General features: G+C 42.4%; 1 protein-coding gene across 1 annotated transcript in view; it reads left to right on the top strand.

The window, feature by feature from the left end:
• Positions 1 to 4661: 4661 nt before the first annotated feature.
• The window catches only part of LOC107392443 (KATNB1-like protein 1), a 42528-nt gene continuing 27349 nt past the window's right edge, over positions 4662 to 19840 (top strand). Inside the window, exons 1-2 of the mRNA XM_070546636.1 lie at positions 4662 to 4747; positions 5884 to 6008. Coding sequence (XP_070402737.1) covers positions 5972 to 6008 — 37 coding nt within the window. The 5' untranslated portion in view covers positions 4662 to 4747; positions 5884 to 5971. The remainder of the gene's footprint in view (positions 4748 to 5883; positions 6009 to 19840) is intronic.

The following is a 19840-nucleotide window of genomic DNA, read 5'->3' on the forward strand; positions in this document are numbered from 1 at the left end:
TCCTAATTAGGGTTACTTGAAGTTCTTTACATATAAGAGGTTTTGATCACATACCTGAAGGTGGGTTACTTTGGAGATTTGAAGCATGGTGCAGTGAGAACAACCTACAAATAATAAAATGTTAAAATATCTATATCATTTTTGCAAAAAGCATCGATTTGGCCGCTGCACTAAGTCTAAAGCTGCTAAACAGATTCTGTCCCAAATATTGACACAAACTGCTTGATTCAGCAACCTGCTTTCAAGTGATTTTCCTAGAAAACGTGCTCTTTTCACTTCATCAAATAAAAGTGTTATATTGCAGGTATAAAAATGTCTCAGGATGAGAATATTACTCATACACTTTATAAAATATGGATATTTTAAGTACGTGTTCCAAACACAGTGGAACAACACCTTTTTGGAATAGGGATTGGTTTTTGCCTCAATACAACATCTGTGATAAGTGAACAAAATGTCCATGACGCCTAAAATGTGCACTTTGAAAAACATTATGAGGTTCATAACAACTCCGAGTTTGACTTCTTGTCACTCAGAGTTCATTTTTATGTAGATCATGACTCATTCTGGAAGTGATTGAACATTTGGGTGATTTAAATGTCCTGAATTTATTTACTTTTGTTGATAACAATCACATAATTTGTGAATGAGTTTAATTTGAACACAAACGGCATTATTAAAGCGGTCTGATTGGGTATTCATTTTAACGTTCGTTAGCATGCCACACACCAGGAATTAAAAACCGCACCATCTTTAAAGTCAAGGCGTATCGAACCACCAGGATTTATTTTTCCAGACTGCTCCCTTTATGGAGCTGTAATTATAGATTTCTCATTTCCATAAATCAGTGGTTAAAAATAAACAAATGAAGCCAAACTGGAACAAAAGCTCTGGAATCACTGGTAGGTCATCAGCTTTTGTTTTATCCACTAGGACGTGCAGTCCGGACTCTCCTTCACTCGGTTATAAGCAATCCTGTGTTTTTGCAGCAGTTCTTGGGTGGCTGAATGCAACAGTCATCTGGACAAATGTAATACTTATTTGGGTGTCTGTCTGCTCCAGCTGCTTGTTCATTTTCGGTGGTAAAAGTGACTAAGCTGGTATCTGTGCAGGAACGCTGTGGCTAACCACAGCTATGAACGAGAGAAGCTTCACATAAACACAGCTGACCTGTTTTAATTCCATTTTTTAAACTTAAACAAGACCGATTTTTGCAAATCGCGTTTATGAAACAAGGCTTCTTTAGTCAAAGACCTGTGCTCCTAATAATCCAGATCAGACATTTGCTCCAGACAAGCTTGTTAAATCTCTCTCTCTCGCCCTACCGGCTGTCTTTGAGGACCCACGAAAGAGTGAGAGAGAGATTTACAGCAGTTCTTGGTCATTTTTCACAGCTTGAGGTTCAAAATCGAAGCTGGAGGGACTCTTCAGTTTGCAGCCAGGATTCCTCCCGAGAAGAATTATGCTGCCAGCACGAACAGCCGCAGCTGGAGAGGATATAAAGTCTCTTTCTTCAGCTCGGTGTAACATTTATCTGCGTTTATTTCTGAAACTGGCAGACTTTGACAGTTATCCTCTCTTCAAACTGTTCGCCAAATGCCACGTTACAAAAACTTTACCTCAACTCAACAGGAGTTTTAGGACATTTTAGCTCAGGGTAAAAAAAAAACATTTGTTTTTTTGGGGTAGATTTAGCAGCTTAGCAACAGCATGCCTGCATTTTTTATTCAACAATTTATAGATTGTGTAAAAAAGCTACTGAGACACGTCATGATGCAACACTGTTTTAACACTCCATCACACACTGATTTGTTTTCCTCTGTTGAAGCTTTAAAACGTACATCTAAATTCCTTCATGGACAGAGTGGTGGCATTTTATATTGAGCTGATCTGCAGTCAAACCTTCATTTGAACATAGTTTAATATAAAAATAAAATAAATCTTTGGATGTGTCAGGAATGACCTGAAATAACCTTAACGACCAGAATAAGAAGAGTGGCTGGGCTCTCCCTTAGAGATAGGGTGAGAAGCTCGGTCATTCGGGAGGGGCTCGGAGTAGACTTTTGTCATTTATATTAGCTCTTTTATTATATTTTTACTCATTTTAATCCAGTGTTTCCTCTGTAGGGGCCCTCTGCCCCGGGGGCGGTGGTCGACGGTAGCTTCCTGGGCGCTCTATAGGTGGGGGTCTATGCTCCCCCTCCACTGAGTGCCCTGACTTAGTGCGGAAGACCTGATGCTGCCGGGGCAGACGGCTCCTCTCATGGCGTTTCCTTGCGTTATCATACTTGGCTGACCTGGACTCAGCCAAATATAATTTTTACTTGTGTGTGTGTGTGTGAGTGAGTGCGTGTGAGTCTGTGTGTGTGTGCGTGTGCGTGTGCTTGCATATGTCTGTTAATGTTTTTAACCTGTTATGGGAATCTGGGGTCATTTTGTAAAGCACTTTGAGTAGCACTTTGTTTGAAAAGCGCTTTATAAATAAAATTTGATTGATTGATTGATTGATTGATTGATTGATTGATAGACCCGCTGCTCCTCCACATCGAGAGGAGCCAGTTGAGGTGGCTCGGGCATCTGGTCAGGATGCCTCCTGGATGTCTCCCTGGTGAGGTTTTCCGGGCACGTCCAACCGGAAGGAGACCTAAAGAAAGACCCAGGACACGGTGGAGGGACTATTGGGCCATTCCCATCTGTACCGGGTCGGCCCGGGCCGGGTAGCCCCAGTCGGCCCCAGCCTGGCCCGGTTGATTCCACACATCCTTGTCTTAAGCCCATGTGGGCTGATTCTACCCACCAATCAGAGGCTTGCTCTAATGGAAGGTGTGAATTTGCTGTCAGCAGTGGGCGTGTTGGCCCTGGTCGGCCTGAAGCAGACCCCCTCGAGAAGAGGGCTGAGAATGAGTCTTGGTTGGCCCGGAAAAGTACCAGGCCACCCAGATATGTAAACAACCTACGCTACCCGGCCCGGGCCGACCCGGTACAGATGGGAATGGCCCATATGTCTCTCACCTGGCCAGGGAACGCCTTGGGATTTCCCCAGAGGAGCTGGCCCAAGTGGCTGGGGAGAGGGAAGTCTGGGCCTCTTGCCTTAGGCTACTGCCCCCGCGACCCGACTCCGGATAAGCGGATGAAAGTGGATGGATAGATGACCAGAATAAAACTGGACTCTGTCACAAAGAAATCGGAACATATTGTAAATATAACATGCAGTAAAAGCAAAAGAAGCATTAAAAAGTTGAGCCAACACTATCAGATGTATTATTGCTCCAGCCGTGCGACATTGGGACATTTTTCACAGTCCCTCCCAAGGAGCTTTTAGTAAATCACGGCAGAGACCCGTTTCCAGGAATCAATTAAATAACGACACACGGTCAGTAACAACTCCTTCCCAACTTCATCAAACTTTTACGCGTCCTTTGGCGAATTCCAATTAAGTGATTTGTCCAAGAAAAGGCTGACACATGTTTTAACAAAACAGCGCTGTTATTTTACTTGGGACAAACCTGTTTACGTTCCTCGTCCACTTGCTTATTTATTGGGTGATATTTTACGCTGCTGGGCCAGTTCAGGATGGAATTTCTACCGGGGATCCCCTAAACAAGTCAGACACAAACAGATGAGCACGTGCCGTTCTCTCCTGTGTTTTTTCACTAGTAATTGGCCTCGTGTGAACTTCAACTATTAGAAAAACACTATAAAAATATAGAGAACAAGGTACATATAGTATCTGGGATCATTCTCAGGATTTTCCTCAGTTTACTTCGCTGCTTAGCAACCGTGTATACTCGCGCCTATCAAAACAGACTCTCAGAGGCACTTTACGCTGCTGCGAGTCTGCATCACTCTTCAACTTTGCACTTTTACGGCTAAGTTGTTGCAGCTGTGTGATAAGACACAAAATTGTGCAATCAACCAAATAATCACATGCTGATGATGCTACACAATAAAACTTACAATAAAATGCACGATTCATTTCTTTCACCAACTCGGACGCCATTTGCGGTTGTTTTATCAAATGATGACAAACCACAACATCACGGCGGACATATTGTTTCACTTTGATTGCATCAGATTTTATCTCTGAATGGTCGCTAATGAACCCCGAAAACCCCTCATAATCACATCTGTGTGTTTTTCCTCTTAGTCTCTTACTCATTTAGATTTCAGTAAAATAAAATAAAAAAAACTCATCAGATCTGAACTTCTCCATTTGGCGATGCAGGCAGAGTGGAAACGTTTGCTTTGAATTATTTCAAGGAGTCACTTCAAATTCTCAACTGCAGACAACATGTCCTCATGAAATGAACTGTCTGGCTTCTCTTTTCCTTTTGCTGTGTGTGTGTGTGTGTGTGTGTGTGTGTGTGTGTGTGTGTGTGTGTGTGTGTGTGTGTGTGTGTGTGTGTGTTTCTCCTTGTTTAAATTAGGAACACAACCTGAGTAATTCACATCAAACAACAACAACAACAGTCTGTTTGTTCCTTTCTGGATTAACAATCAGCAGATTGTTCAGGTTTTGCATGTTGGTGGTACCGCCAGTCATACCAGACATTCCGGCCACTTCCATGGACAAATCCTGCAGGGCTTAATATTTAAGGCTTTAGCAAACAAACTCTGTGATTGCAAAGCTTGTTATGCAACCGAATCCTGCTTTTCCTGACACTTTTACAGAGACTGCTTCACATTACAAAGAGCTGCCATATAAGGGCAAGAGCACTGCATCTCCATATTTTTGCAGGAAGAAATGGTAAGTGCTTTATAAAATGTTGTTAAATTACATCTTTTTTCTTCTTTTTGACCTTCTGAGTTTTCTGAAAGCATCAAGGCAGTTTGTTCTTCTGAAAAGCTTTTTTTCTCATCCATTCACGTTGATTGTGATGAGATTTTAAAGTTGCAGGATGATTGATTGCCGCTCGAGTGGAAGATGTGATACGGAACCGCAGAGGCATTTAATTGAACCATTTAGTGATGATTAAGAGAGATGATGGAGTGATCTTCTTGTAGTGGGGAGACTTCAATCAAAACCAAAAAAGCTGAAATCAAAGTCTTGTTCTGTTTGTGGCGAGAATTTAGATTCTCCTTCAAAGACATCCTCTCACGCGTTCTCAGACACCCTCCTTGATTTGTCGCAGACAGGATGTGAAACTTTGGAATTGGCATGCCAAACATCTGGAACGCCACGGAAACAGAGCACAATCAGCTCATAAAAATGTTTGGTTCTTTGATTGTAGAAAAACTTCCAGCAGTCATTCCTGGAATTAAAACTGGAAAATGTCTGCACAGAATTGCAACGCGGTAACAAAATGTGACTGAGTTTAAGCTTTTGTTCTGACTCAGACTATGTCAGTGTAACAAGAATAAGAATTCTGTCTGTTTTCATTGGGTTATAATAATTGAGCCATAGGTTTAGTCGGTTTCCAAATGGTTTAACTCTTATAAATTGGCTCAGATATGATGAAAGACGATCGTTCACTGAGAAAACGTGATACTTGTTCTTTTAAAAATACAAATGTTCACAGAAAAGCCACACAGGTCAACGTCACACTGCCAATTAAGATTCATGGACTCACCCGCCTTTGCTTGTGAACCCCGGAAGGTTGTGTTGATTTCCCGTCCAGGAGAGAGCAGAGCACGTCACAATTAGTAGAAGCTAACTATTAGCATTGGCAACTCCACCACATGGCAAAGCACTTTCGGGCCTGTGTTAGTTGTAAAGACAAAACATCAATGTTGCATTTTTACCCAAGAAATAAGAGAGAATGGAGGCAGCAGAAGAGTCACGTTGTTGTTAGCCAATCAGAGGCAAGATGTCTGCATTTCATCAACAATAATAAGACTCTAAATCCTGCCATTTTCCCCCACCACTTCTACTTCCTGAAACAGGAGCGCGAGAGCTTGTTTTACATGGAGGACGACTTATTCGTACCACAGAAGATTTATTGAAATAACGAGGAGACCCTCTAGGATTTAGATGGAAATTGTCGGCTGGTCTGGACTACAGCCCTACAGTGAGTTCAGCTAACAAAAAACTCTTATTTCTTTAGATACACCTCTATTATTTACATCTTGTTTCTAACACATCATTAAAACTTTGTGTTTGGTTTGTTTTGGGCAAAAATCTTTGTTTTTAATTCAAAAGCTGAAGTTGGAGAATTTCTTAAAGAATATAAAATTTCTTGTTTTGTTGTTTTTAGTTAAAGAACTTCATTAAATTTCACAGCTCTTAAACTTTACTCTGACCTTCGATCCTTTATGTTTTCATAGTGTGTTCAGTTGGGTTCCTGTAGCTCACGTGTGTGGACGCTTTGATTCCTGAGCCAGAACACTAAACCTTGCATTCCCGTGACATTTTATCATTTTGAATGAAACAGAAACTCAAACTCCGGACCTCTGTTACAATCAAAAGAGGAACAGTCTCCCAACTTTATCACATTTTGTTTAGAAACCAGCTGGTTGTGTAGCAACATGGTTTGCTCCATTGCCAGAGGGAATGCACGGCTCAAACTGACAGCACTAACTATTTACTGAAGTGTTACGTTGGCTGGAGCTGCCTGTTGCTGTTCTTCTGGGCGGGAGCTGCTGCCCTCCCGTTTCCTCCTCCCTTCCCTGCTGGGGTAAAAATGAGTCACTGAGTCAGCAGCTGGTCTCCGTCATCACCAGTATCGCCCAGGATTCCACAGGAGACCCTCAGTCAAATTGCTACACAGTGACATCACTTCCCCTCTGTCCTTTTAAGGCTACATTTACTGTTGACTTATACAAAACTTGAAAGAAAAAGATTAGGATTCGTTTTTATCTAAGTTATGAGCTTTTTAATTGTAGGCTTTGAAACTTCAATTGTGCAAAAATATCTGAAATGCTTTCTTTCACAATAAAAGCGGTTGTTATGGAGAAAAGATCAAACTGTTGAAACAACTAAACGCAACTGTGTTCATTAGTCTGTGAGAAAAAGTGTGGTTTAAACATGTTACACATCTACCCCAGTTAACATGTTTAACACCAGGGCTGCACAATATATCGCAAATATAATAATAATAATAATAATAATACATTTTATTTTAAAGCGCCTTTCAGGACACCCAAGGTCACTTTACAGAAAACACGTGATAAAATACAATAAAACAATAATAAAACCCAAACAAGAAAAAACAAAGAGAGAAACAGTTCAATAAAATCAGAGGTTGTAGGCAGATTTAAACATATGTGCTTTGAGTTTTGATTTGAAAAGGGTAAAACTGTCGATGTCCCTGATGTCTGGGGGAAGTGAGTTCCAGAGTCGAGGAGCAGAGCGGCTGAAAGCTCTGCTCCCCATGGTAGCGAGACGGGCAGAAGGAACCGCAAGATGGATGGAAGAAGAAGATCTGAGTGAACGGGACGGGGTGTGAATACTTATAAGGTCTGAGATATATGGAGGAGAGAGGTTGTGGATTGCTTTGAAGGTATGGAGGAGAATTTTGAAGATGGACCTGAATTTAACTGGGAGCCAGTGAAGCTGCTGGAGAACCGGGGTGATGTGGTGAAAGCAAGGGGTTCTGATGATAATAATATATCGTTATCGAGATATCAGCGTGCACAATGTGCACATCGCAAAGAACAGTTCAACATTGCAATGAGTGGTCAGCTCAAATGTTTGCTACACATAATGCATTCTGTCATTCAAACTGAAGCATGATGCTTTTTTAACAAATCAAATAGAGCTCTTGACCCATTTGGCCAATTGGGTGGGCTCTCATAGGTTAAATGCCCGCCCCAAGATGTAAAACAACTATACTAGAGACCACATCAGATACATTGATACAATAAGTTTAGAAATGAAAACTTCTTTAAGCAGGATAGAGTGTGCCATCTCACCACTGCTGGGCTAACACACATCTGCAGTTCTCATTAAAACTGTGTTTGCCGACCAAAAATCTGGTTCTGCTCGGCTTCATATGCAAACACAGACACTCCAGACATCTTAGTGGTATAATCGTCCACTTAGAGGACCTCACTCTTTACACGCCCACCCTGGAGAGCTTCTGCTTGTCCTCTGAGGATGATGTGACCTCTGATCACCTGCAGATGCTGAAGGAATAACATACCTTGGAGAAAATATTGATTTAATGATGAAACAGCAAGAGTTCAAAAAGCAGCTGTGTTGCTTTAGAATCTGACGTTGACGAGATGCAATAGCTCGCCGTCATTTTATCATGTAAAAGTTGGAGTTTGTTTCTTTATTTTGCTGCAGAAGGCAATCCCAAAAACAAAAAGACAGGTGTCCGTTTCTGTCTGAACTGTTGATATCAGATGAGTGGATTCTGCTACTAAATATTTAAACCAAGGTGTTTAGTTTTCTCATTCCACTGCCTTCCAGAACAGGAAGCCTCCACTCTGGCCTCCTGTCAAGGGAGGTGCCGTGCAGAATGCTGCTTATTTTGAGGAGTCACTATGGAATATCCTGCCCCCTTTGACCAGGCATTCGAGGAGGTGGAGATGGGAGCTGGACCTGTTGATGCCCACACTGTCAGTCAGCTGCGTTTGATGTTTATACACAAGGCCGTGTGGAAAAAATATCTTAAATTCTCAGAGAATGGTTGGGTTTTCTCCATCATTTCACCTGCTTTATTTTCCAGGTGGAGCCGCTTCTGTGGGGAAGGTTTTGGCTTTTAGTTTATAACTGAAACTCTTGTCAGAAAACATTGGAAGGAATGATCTAGGCTCTGGCTCTTGAAAACAAGAACATCAACATAGTCATTATTTGCTACATTATTATTATTATTATTATTATTATTGTTATCTGGCTAGATGCTTTTCCACCAGAAGACAACTTTTTAAAAATGCCTTTAATGTTTGAAATCTGTTGATCCCAAGCAAATCACTGAGGAGGAATAGCTGAGGAAATCACACATTTCTGTGTGATTCCAGTGTTTGAAAGCTGAAATATTTGCAGGATTTACCTCTAACTTTAGCAACAACTCTTTTTTTGGGTCAGCCTTCTGCAAATATGATGACAGTAATCGTTCTACTATGTTGTGTTTGTGCATGTGTGCCTGTTTGTTTGTGCCTGTGTGTGTGTGTGTGTGTGTGTGCGTGTGTGCGTGTGTGTGTGTGTGTATGTGCGTGCGTGCATTTGCATATGTGCATGAGTGTGAGTGTGCGTGCACGTTCGTCTGCATGTCTCTGCTCTGTCTTCTCCATCCCCAGTGAGTCGTGGCGGATGGCTGCTTATACTGAGGCAGGATCCTCTGGAGGTTTCTTCCTGTTAAAAGGGAGTTTTCCTCTCCACTGTCGCTGCATGTTTGCTTAGTATGAGGATTGCTGTAAAGACTCTGACACTAGTCAGTGACTCGATACTACCTGCTAGGTTCCTTATATAGGAAACGTAACTAATTGGTATTATATTCTGAACTCAGTTGGCGGAGCAATCGGATTAAGAAAAGTTCCAGCTGCTTTTAGAAAATCCACCTTTTACAGCTAAACTCATTGTGGTATCTGCAATGGCTGCTTTAACACAATTCTACTTTGCAGATAAAGCCTTACAGGTAAATTAGCTCAATTATTTATTGGTAAAGGCAATAAAGTAAAAAGAAAGTAATTTGAGTGTTTGTGACCCAGGTGGCTGAGGGTAAGCAGCAAACAAGGGTTGGCCCAAAAAAGTGATCGACTGATTGCTCCCAGCTTTTCATTAAGTAGCACAAGATGATCTGTGATAACGTGTACTTTCTTGCTCAAGATAGATTAAATTAAGATCTTTGTCAAGAGCAGTTATAGATAATCACCATTTTTAGTCGTTTACATCACATCGCTGAGCCTGCTGTGAGCAATTGAGAATGTTCAGGGGGAAATTTCTGGTTCGTGTGGGATTTAAAGAAACTGGACTTTCCTTCCTGTGAGTTAGCCGCTCTGTAGCGTTTGGCTTCAGCGTGACACCGTGCCTCTGAAAACTGGCCAGAGCAACTTTCCCTCTCATCCAGCTACAGTGCTTTTATTGTAGTCTTTCATTCAAGGATGCAAACTGAAAAAGTTCACGTGGTGAGAAATATGAAAGCTTCTCCACAGCTCCTGGGGGACAACACGTGTGTCACTGGAAACTCTGAAAGATAGCCTCAAATCTTTTTGGGGAAACCACTTCCAACCTTGTCAAGGAGATCTTTTCATACCCCGTTAAAATCATAACGCAACAGCAAATCCTGAGAAATTGGTGAAAAAGAACAACCACCGGGGACATGAGATGTGGAGTCAGTCTTGCATAATCATCAGTTAGCACTCCATGTGAAACAAGACGATCGGAAATACAACTTCTGTGGCAACAAAGCACTAACATCTGCAGCCCTTCTCCTTTTGCCTCATCTTCCCAGAAGATGAGGCTATCGGAAACCCCGTGACTGAAAACACCTTTGTCCCGTCATCTGGTCCTCTTTAACAGCCGACAAGGATTCCAGCCTCTTGGGCTCTTGTTCTTACGATACTTCAGCTGGACCTGCCAACTGGTGCATTTTTTTAAAATTGTTGGATGAATTTAAAGGAATTTTACAGCATTTCTTTGACTGCCACTTCATGAAAGAGTCGATTCTTTACTTTCCAAAGGAAACAATCTGCACATGTTGATTCTCACTAGAATCGAATGAGTTGTGCCTGAGGGATTAATGCTTGGTTTTATTCTTGTGGAATTAACGCGTAGAGGGTAAAGGACATATTGGTTTTTAAAACTTTGAATGAAATCATTTCCACGACTAACGCGTGTAAAGTTTAGCTTGTGCGTCCACGAGGCAGGATGCAATCCGACAGCTGACCTTTGTGGGGCTCCAAGTTGGCCGCAGGTCAAATGGCAAGTCCAAGTCCACGGAGGACAGTGGGAGCAAGAGGAGGACATAAGGGGGCAGGGAAAAGGGCCTTGAGTCATGCAGCTCAAAGGAGTGAATCACTGTGCAGGGGCTGGTGACAGAACCAGATCCATCACAGCCGTGGAAACGGCTAGACTCTAAAAGCCATGACCAAAAACTGCTTCCCATCCGTGTAGCTGCAGAAAGAGAGAGCTGATGAGCTGTACACGTAGGTGTTTAATGATCTTATGAAAGGTATAACAAACTTGTCTCAGTGCTGAGAATCCAAATGAGTTTTCTCCGTGTCAAAATATTTAAAGACGCATGGCGTTGGTCTGAAATCCTGACGTTTGGATGTGAAGAACGTGTTTTCATATGGAGAGAACGGAGCAAAAACAAGCTCACTGTGTTATAGTGTGAATACCACAGAGGAGACAGATTATGAGGACCCACAGAGCAAAGACAGGGAGATCTAAACCAAACAAAACAGGAATATTTCACCTTATTGCCAAACCTATAGCTTACCTCACAGCAGTTCCAGGCTGGGACAAAGTTAAATTTAGAAACGGTGGGGGTATGAGAGGACCGTGTGATTTAGCCCTCTTCCCACTTCCTGTCTGCGGGGGAAGGTCCAGTTTCAGAGTTTTTTTTGTGTGCCTTAGCTTAGCTGCTGTTCAGTGTTGCACTGAGATTCTAGATCCATCATATGCATCCCATATGTAATCCCAGTTCCTTAAAGGCAGCTAAACAATCAACCTGTTGCTGTCTGCACCAAACCCAGATGCCCAAGAGCGGAGACAGGCATTTTATTATTAAACCATCTCATATGAAGGCATTCTTACAGATGCAGGGGTCCTATTGCAGACTGAGCCTGAGACAAAACCTCACTGACCCCTTTGGATAAAACAAAACAGGTTTTCATAACATAAGGAACCGTTTTCATTTGTGACTTTATTTTGAGGGGGGGTTGTTCTACCCACAGCAGGAAGGACAGCCAGCACTCCTCCCCAAAAGTATTTAATCTTGTTCTTTTATTAGAGGAAATGTGCAGGACAGGAATGGATTTGCAGGCTTGAAGCTTGATTCTTATTTGCAAACTCATGCTTTTGTCCATTCCTTGTTTCTAACTCCAGCCTTTCCACTGGATGCATAAGCGATGTGTAACTTAATAGATGCATTTAACCTGCAAGCTTCCTTCCTACCGCGAGCGTTTCAGATGCAAAATGGCAGCAAAAGTGTTCCACGCTGCGTGACTAATAAGACAATAGGAAAAAACAGCAGCATACAAAGAAGTTATGTGGTTTATTTTCTGTTCTGTTTACCTCGGCTACAGATGTTTCACAGGTAATTAGGTTGTTTTTTTGTTTTGTTTTGTTTTTTTTTTACTAGTAAAGCAACTGGAAATGTGCACATGACTTTTGTTTTGAAAATTTCTGGATGTTTTACATTGCTTTTGTGTTTGACTTCCTGTCTGGCCCAATCTGAACTGTTGAGCTTCACACGCTCTGGAAGCGTAGCACTTAACAGCCAGTGGAAACACACCTATCCATTATAATGGCGGCTAATGGCTGCGTACTACACGTCACGGACGTTACACGATATTTATGCGTCCGCATCGGAAAAGTCCGGGTGCCGTGACTCAGCACAACTGTTGAGAAAACTGCCACTTGATTTTTCAGGATCACAAGTTGTTTCAGGCTGGCTGATTCTATTCTTACTTTGACACAATCAAAATCTCCAGAAGATGAAGCACGTTCAGAGCTTCAGATTTCTGAATCCCGGTCTTTACTTTGGCCTGATCTACGTTATGAAGCCAAACACAAAAAGCAGCTCAAAGACTTGAGGACATCCAACACACACGCAGTCTCTTCAGCAGGGATAAACTCTGAGGATGGAGCGGATTTACCCAAAGAACAGGACAAAACCTTTAATGTTGAACATGTTATGGAGATTTTCTACCCATTTGTTTTAAATTATAATCTGTGAGAAATTAAGGAAGTGTCCACCGCCCAAAAATATGATTCAAGTTTAAAAATGTTCCGTTTTATGTGTTTGTTTAAAAAAACGAACAGGAATAATACATTTCTTTTTCTAACCACACAATTGCGTCTGGTCTGTATGCATTCCCAGTACTGGTCGCATTGAGCACGTGTTATTAGCTCATGGACGTTTTGGGGAATCAATCAGATCAGCAAAATTTCTTTCAAAGCACAATTATACCCAAACTGCGGTCCAAACTCACCGCTACCTGCCTTAGAGTCGGCTCTACTGGGAGCTGCTCTCTGTCCGTGTTCTGATATTTAATTGAGATGACATTAGAGCGAACAGAAGTACATTTGAGGTGGTAGTAAAAACACAGCAGGCTGCCGCGGGACTGCATATCTTATATCCTGTTGGTTGAAATTGGGTGGGAGGAAAGAATTATTGACGTCAGGTTTAAAAGTGAACACCGTGTGCCTCCTTTTTTATGCAAGCTTACTTAAAGAGATGGTGACCGCAACATCCCATCCTTTCTCTCTGCAGCAGAAGAAGTCCAAGCCGCAACAAACCAGCCTCACTAGACATCTCGTATGACTGCTGTCAGCGTGCTCATTAAGTTTTTCAGTCTGGGTCTGTTTAAACAAGCTCCTCTGGCGGCCAGTACCCACACAAAACGAGCTCTTAGTCATGAGATGATTTGCTTCCCTCAGCCCAAACTCCTGCCTTGGTCCGTTTAATGGGTGGTCAAACATACTTTTGTATGGCAGAATAAACACTCCAAGTCATGTTTGTGTTATCTCTCCTGGCTGCTTGCAGCGAATAGTAACAAAAACTTCATCAACCTGTTTTTCACCCATGAGGTATGCTACGTTATGTTGGTGTGCGGTTTCGATTTACTTTGTGCATTCCCTGTAACAAATCAACCCCTCACTTGGTTTCCAGATCAACAAGAGTGAAGTCACGCTGATTGCTTTATGAGGCATTTTAAACCACAAGCGTGCATCAGCTGGCTTGTGTCTGGCTGATTTAAACTCAAACATTAAGTATTTTACATCTAACCCAAATTACAACTGAGATTAGCTGAGGTTTAGCAATGCTAAGTCATAAACTTTGGCATTTACTTTAAAAAGGAAATTTATTTTGACCTATCAATGCTATTTTACCACTAGAGACATTTTTTTTTTACTTTACCTACAAATTAATCTAAAGAAATCATAAAAATCTTTGAGTGGTAGATTGAATGATGTACAACAATCCCGATTCCCAATTTCTACAAACCCTGAAGACTATTTAGGCAATTCTCCATCTGAATTCTTAACCTTGTTTTGTACCTTTTTGACAGAGCGTGCAATTGGCATGCTGACTGCAGGAAATCAGATAAATCCCAGTTTTCTCTGTTCTGGGCAGATGGTATGCAGTGTGTGCACGGTTTGTTGATGTCAGCATTGTAGACTGAGTGGTGCGTGGTGGTCGTGGAGTTATGGTACGGGCAGGCATATGGACAACGAACACAGGGTCATTTTATTTATTGGCATTTTGAATGCACAGAGATATCTCGATTATATCCTAAGGCCTAGTCCACACGTAGCCGGGTTTTTTTTTAAACGAATATCTGCCCCTCCAAAAACTTGCATTCACACCACCTCGTTTAAAAAGAAAACTGTCCACACGTACCCGGATAAATACGTTGTTAAGGACATGCCAGACCTATAGGCGGCAGTACTTCCCCCGTTCTTAACCTCGTCCTTCGTCTGTGGTCTTCCGCATGGAGCAGTAATTCCGCTTGCAAAAACAAACGAGCAAAAGCGCTTGGACAATTGATAAAGCGAGCGCAGCTCTGAGGGCATCCATGCTGTCAGCTAGTGTAAACACAGGTCGCACAGGTGATGTCAGCATTTTTTTGTCGCGGAAAGTGACGTTGCGGACCTTAAAACTCCGGTTTTGTCCATCCACACGCAGACACCCAAAATGGAGAAAACGCAGATCTTAACTTTGGCCGGAGTTTTTAAAAAGATCCGTTTTTGTGTGAAAAAAACTCCGTTTTTGTGTGGATGTCAGGCCAAAACGTAGAAAAATATCTACGTTTTGGCAGATCCCCGGCTACGTGTGGACAGGGCCTGAGGCTCATTGTTGTGCCATTCTACTCAACTCAATTTTAATTGCACAGCACTAAAAGTACTTTTTAAAAAAATCTGAATATTATATTAAACCAAAGTGACTGACTATATAACCCTGCTAAATAACATCTAGTGGCAGAATCATTTAATGAAAACCTTTTATTGCTACTTGCATCTTGTGATGACACTTTTTCTTGTATTATTGCAAAATCTTATATGTGACAAACATTAACAAGTAAATCCTATAAAGATAGATTCATCTGCTTATGTCACATTCACCCTTCTGGACAGCGGGGACACTTGTCTGTCTGTGTTTGGCATGTCATGGGATCATGAACATCAGAATCCTCTTATGGCAAAAGCTGAACAGATTCTCTGAATACTTTGGGCTCAGAGACTTGAGACATCTGCTTTAGTCATGAGTTAGTCACATCGTAAGGCTGGTGAGGAGCTTTCTTTCCTGGGCACACTGTGAGCTCTTCACTGGCCTTTTAACTGGAACTCTTTGCTCTCAATAAACATTAGAAACCGCTGTTGAGTCAATCAGTCTCATATGATCACTCTCTTTCACTCTTAACTACGAGATCAAGTTGCATGAGGTCTTTGTTAGTAAAGAAATGTTGAAAAATCACATTACACCTGGTCAGATTATGCTTGTTTACATTTTTCTGACCTAAATGTTTTCTTTGGTCATCTTAAGTCAGCCTTAAATGGTTTTCAAAACCAAGTTAATTATTTTTTTCAATACATTTGCAGTGGTCTCTAGTACAAATGAATGGCTTATCAGTTGATGTCTGTGGGGAGAAACGCTCTGGCACTCCTTTTTCGGGGACTAAAAGTGAGCCAGAGCAGAGGTGAGCAGAAGACGACATGATGTTTGGACATCTCAACTCTGACTGGCTAACAGCATTGAGGCTCTACCATTGACTCCATTGTTCTGCACCGCTGATGTTTTATCTCCACAAATAAGACAAGCCTGAAGGAGTTCTGCTGTGTTGAGAAGTTATTTAGCGCTGCTCTCTCGGTCCACCAGGTAAAGCCTCCTTTAGGTGCATTTGTCAAACAGGAAGTTAAGGTGGGGTAAGACTTGTAGCGAGGCGACTCGCTCTGGAAACTGTTATCACTGTAAACTATTGTCAAATGTTCAGCTCTCGAGAACTGAAAATGGATGGTTTTGTAAATGGAAAACAACAAAAAGAGCTATTTACCTCAACATAGCCAGAGCTCTGCAGTAAATTGAAATGTGACTGTGATTTGAGGTTCAACAAGTGCATTACTTTGTCAGCAGAAGTTTCAACAAAGAAAGGCCTCACTGATTCTTGGAACCCAGTGTGAGAACACACCCATATCCAAAGTTAGATGAGACAGAGCAACCGCCTGGCTCATTCAGGACATTCGATAGGCATAATGAGCCTGACATTGTCCTGAACACCGGTTGGTTAAAAATGCCAGACTGTGAGAGGAAACACCTATGCTGTGCAGCTTGTGTTAACCAGCCAGGCTTGACAGATCCCAGAGGCCATGTGCTCAGGGTAAATGAGCCCTTCTGACTCACAAGACAAAACATCTCAATCTGTGGATGATCAGAATAAAAAAAATATATACATTTTTGGTAGTTGAACAGCTGTGATCACATTTGTGTCTTCATGACCAGCTGCTGATGATCTAAATGAGCTTCTCTGTAAAAGCCTTTTGAACAGTGAGCCACATTGAATAATATCACTCTGAGTAGTTGAAAGGTTTTCCTCTCGGTTGGTTGCTGGCAGGAAGTCCAGTGTTATTCTGTTGACAGTTCGGGTTTAAACAATATAGCAACCCCCAAAGGCATGGAAGCCCTGGAATGAGTTTTTCAGGTGGACTAAATCGACCCCTGCAGACTCCTTGTACTGAGTAGCATGCCCCAGTGCTCCAATTAGGAAGTGTACCCCTGCTGTCGCTCGGCTCTTAAGATCCCTCAAGTGTTGAGCCTTCAAGATAATGAAGTACATTTCTGCACCTTGGTAGAAAGACATCACTACCTGCTGACTGAGCTGACTTTCAGGATGACCTGCAGTGGCCTTCATTAACAAACCTAAATGAACAACACGACTTATGTACCTTGAGTATTTTCTTCTGGGGGGAGAGGCAGATGACTTGAAAGTGAGAAAATGAGCTAGACGATGTAGAAGATGGGTCCTTCAAAGTTACAGCCTTGCTAAACCTAATGTTACACCGAGACTTACCAAAATGATCACAGCCTTAGTCACCGCAGGAGTGATGGCTGCAGATGTCACTGATGATTAGGAGCTGCTTAAACCTGCTTGGAGATTTCCTGTTTGTAAGCGATCATCAGAGCTGACCTTGTGACTTGTGCTAAACTATCAAACTTGTCTGATGCAGCCTTGATGGTATTGCAACAAACCCTAACCCTGTGTAAAGTTTGTTTTAATCAATTTTTGAAATTTGGAGTATAACTAATTGTGAAGCAGCTAAAAACATGTGAATCTATTTAAACATGTGAACCTATTTAAACATCTCAGCTCTACTGACTCTCAGAAACTATTTTCGACATTCAAAACTCTGCTCAACCCCCAATCTCCACCTCCTACCAACAATCTATCAGCTGACACCTTTGCCCCATTTTTCACTGACAAAGTGGCAGCTATAAGCAAACAGTTTACTCAACTGGCCACTCCTGAACATTCGCTACCACAAACTCCTTCTAGCCCAACCATCTCAGGCCCTACTGCTTCATTTTCCTCTTTTTCCCCTCTCACTGAGAACTGTGTCCAAGCTTCTCACGTGCAGCCACCTTACTACATGCCCACTCTACCCCATTCCGACTAAGCTGCTCCAAGCTATTGCTCCTACCGTAGCAGTCACACATGTGATCAACGCATCACTGACATCCGGGACACTTCCCACCTCTCTCAAGCATACTCAGGTTAAGCCGCTGCTAAAAAAAACCCATCTCTTCCTCCAAATCATGTGGAGAACTACCGACCTATCTCTCTCCTCCCTTTTCTCTCCAAAATCGTTGAAAGGGTGGCATTCAAGTAGATCACAGAATACCTCTCACAAAACTGTCTGCTTGACCCTTACCAATCTGGGTTCAAACAGGGCCACTCCACTGAAACTGCTCTGTTAGCAGTGACTGAATCCTTAAAAGAAGCTAGAGCGACAGGCAAATCCTCAGTGCTTATCCTGCTCGACTTATCGGCTGCATTTGACTCTGTCAACCATGGCTTCCTTTTGTCCGCACTCTCTAGCATGGGCATCACAGAGAAAGCACACGGCTGGTTTGAATCGTACCTCACAGGACGATCATTCAGCGTATCTTGGCTTGGACAATCCTCTACCGTGCACCATCTTGCCACAGGAGTCCACCAGGGCTCTGTACTAGGACCTCTTCTCTTTGTCATATAGACCACCTCACTGGGTGAGATCATTCGATCACATGGCTTCTCCTACCACTGCTATGCAGATGACACCCAGCTCTATATGTCATTTCCACCGGACGACCACACTGTCTCTGCACAAATATCAAACTGTCTCTCTGACATATCAAAATGGATGAAATCTCACCATCTCCAACTCAACCTCTCTAAAACTGAACTACTTGTCATCCCAGCAAAACCATCCATGCAGCACGATTTCTCAATCCAAAATGGCTTCCTATCTGTGGCTCCTTCAAAGGCAGTTCGAAATCTGGGTGTTGTGATTGATGAACACCTGACCTTTAAAGATCATGTTGCCTCTGTTGCTCGTTCATGCCGCTTTGCGCTGTATAACATACGAAAGATCAGACCATACCTAACACAACATGCCACCCAGCTCCTGGTGCAATCTACTGTCATCTTCTGCCTCAATTACTGCAATGCCCTTCTAACTGGTCTTCCAGCCTGTACTGTGAGACCTCTTCAAATGGTCCAGAACACAGCGGCACGTCTGGTCTTCAGTCAGCCAAAAAGAGCACACGTCACCCCTCTGTTCATTGAGCTCCACTGGCTACGGCTAGCAGCACGCATCAAATTCAAATTGCTAACACTAGCATACAAAGTCCGAGATGGTACGGCTCCCATCTACCTGAATCCTCTTGCAAAGGCTTACGTCTCGGCCCGGCCGCTCCGGTCATCACAGGATCGTCGGCTAGCAGTGCCTACACCACGCTCAGGACAGTCCAGACTCTTCTCATGTATCGTTCCAAAAATGTGGAATGAACTTCCAAGCACTATCAGAACAGGGGCTTCCTTTTCAATTTTCAAGAAACTCCTGAAGACCCTGCTCTTCAGAGAGCACCTTCTTAACTAGCACCCTCCCTGCGCCCATCCCCACTCTCTACTGTCCACTCCTTGTTCCCTACTCTCCATGACTGATGTCAATGTTGTTGTTGTTAGCCTCAAGGGCAACATGCCGATTATCACTTGTAAGTCGCTTTGGACAAAAGCGTCTGCTAAACACATAAACATAAACATTGCTTCATGATAATACTTTAGTCGAAGGTAAATGAAAGCTAAACCCAATGTAATCACCTGGAGAGGAAAGTGAACTAAATTTCAATTTGAGCTCAAAGTCCCTCAACATCCCTCTCTGCTGGGCTTCAGCTCTACCTTTAAAGTCGTTTTATGCAGATGATGCCGCTCTTAAATGTTAAAACTAACGCCCGCATGCTCTTTAGATACGAGTTTTCTGTTTTCTACAAATCAGAACTGATTAATGCTAAATGTTATCTCAACACAAAATGATGAACTTTCACATCTGTACGATTGCTACATGTAACCAAAACTCCATTTTTTTCATATTTTTATGAAGAAAATGTGTTTAATTCCTTCAGAAATTATTTGAGTAAGTATATGAAAAAATGTATAGTTTCACTGTTGACACTTTCATGCTCACCTTTTTCTCCAGTGCCAATATAGTCCGTTAGCCTGCTGCTGATGTTGACGTAGAGCTGTGAAGCCC

Source organism: Nothobranchius furzeri, chromosome 18 (genome assembly GCF_043380555.1).
Source record: "Nothobranchius furzeri strain GRZ-AD chromosome 18, NfurGRZ-RIMD1, whole genome shotgun sequence".
Taxonomy (NCBI): Eukaryota; Metazoa; Chordata; class Actinopteri; order Cyprinodontiformes; family Nothobranchiidae; genus Nothobranchius; species Nothobranchius furzeri.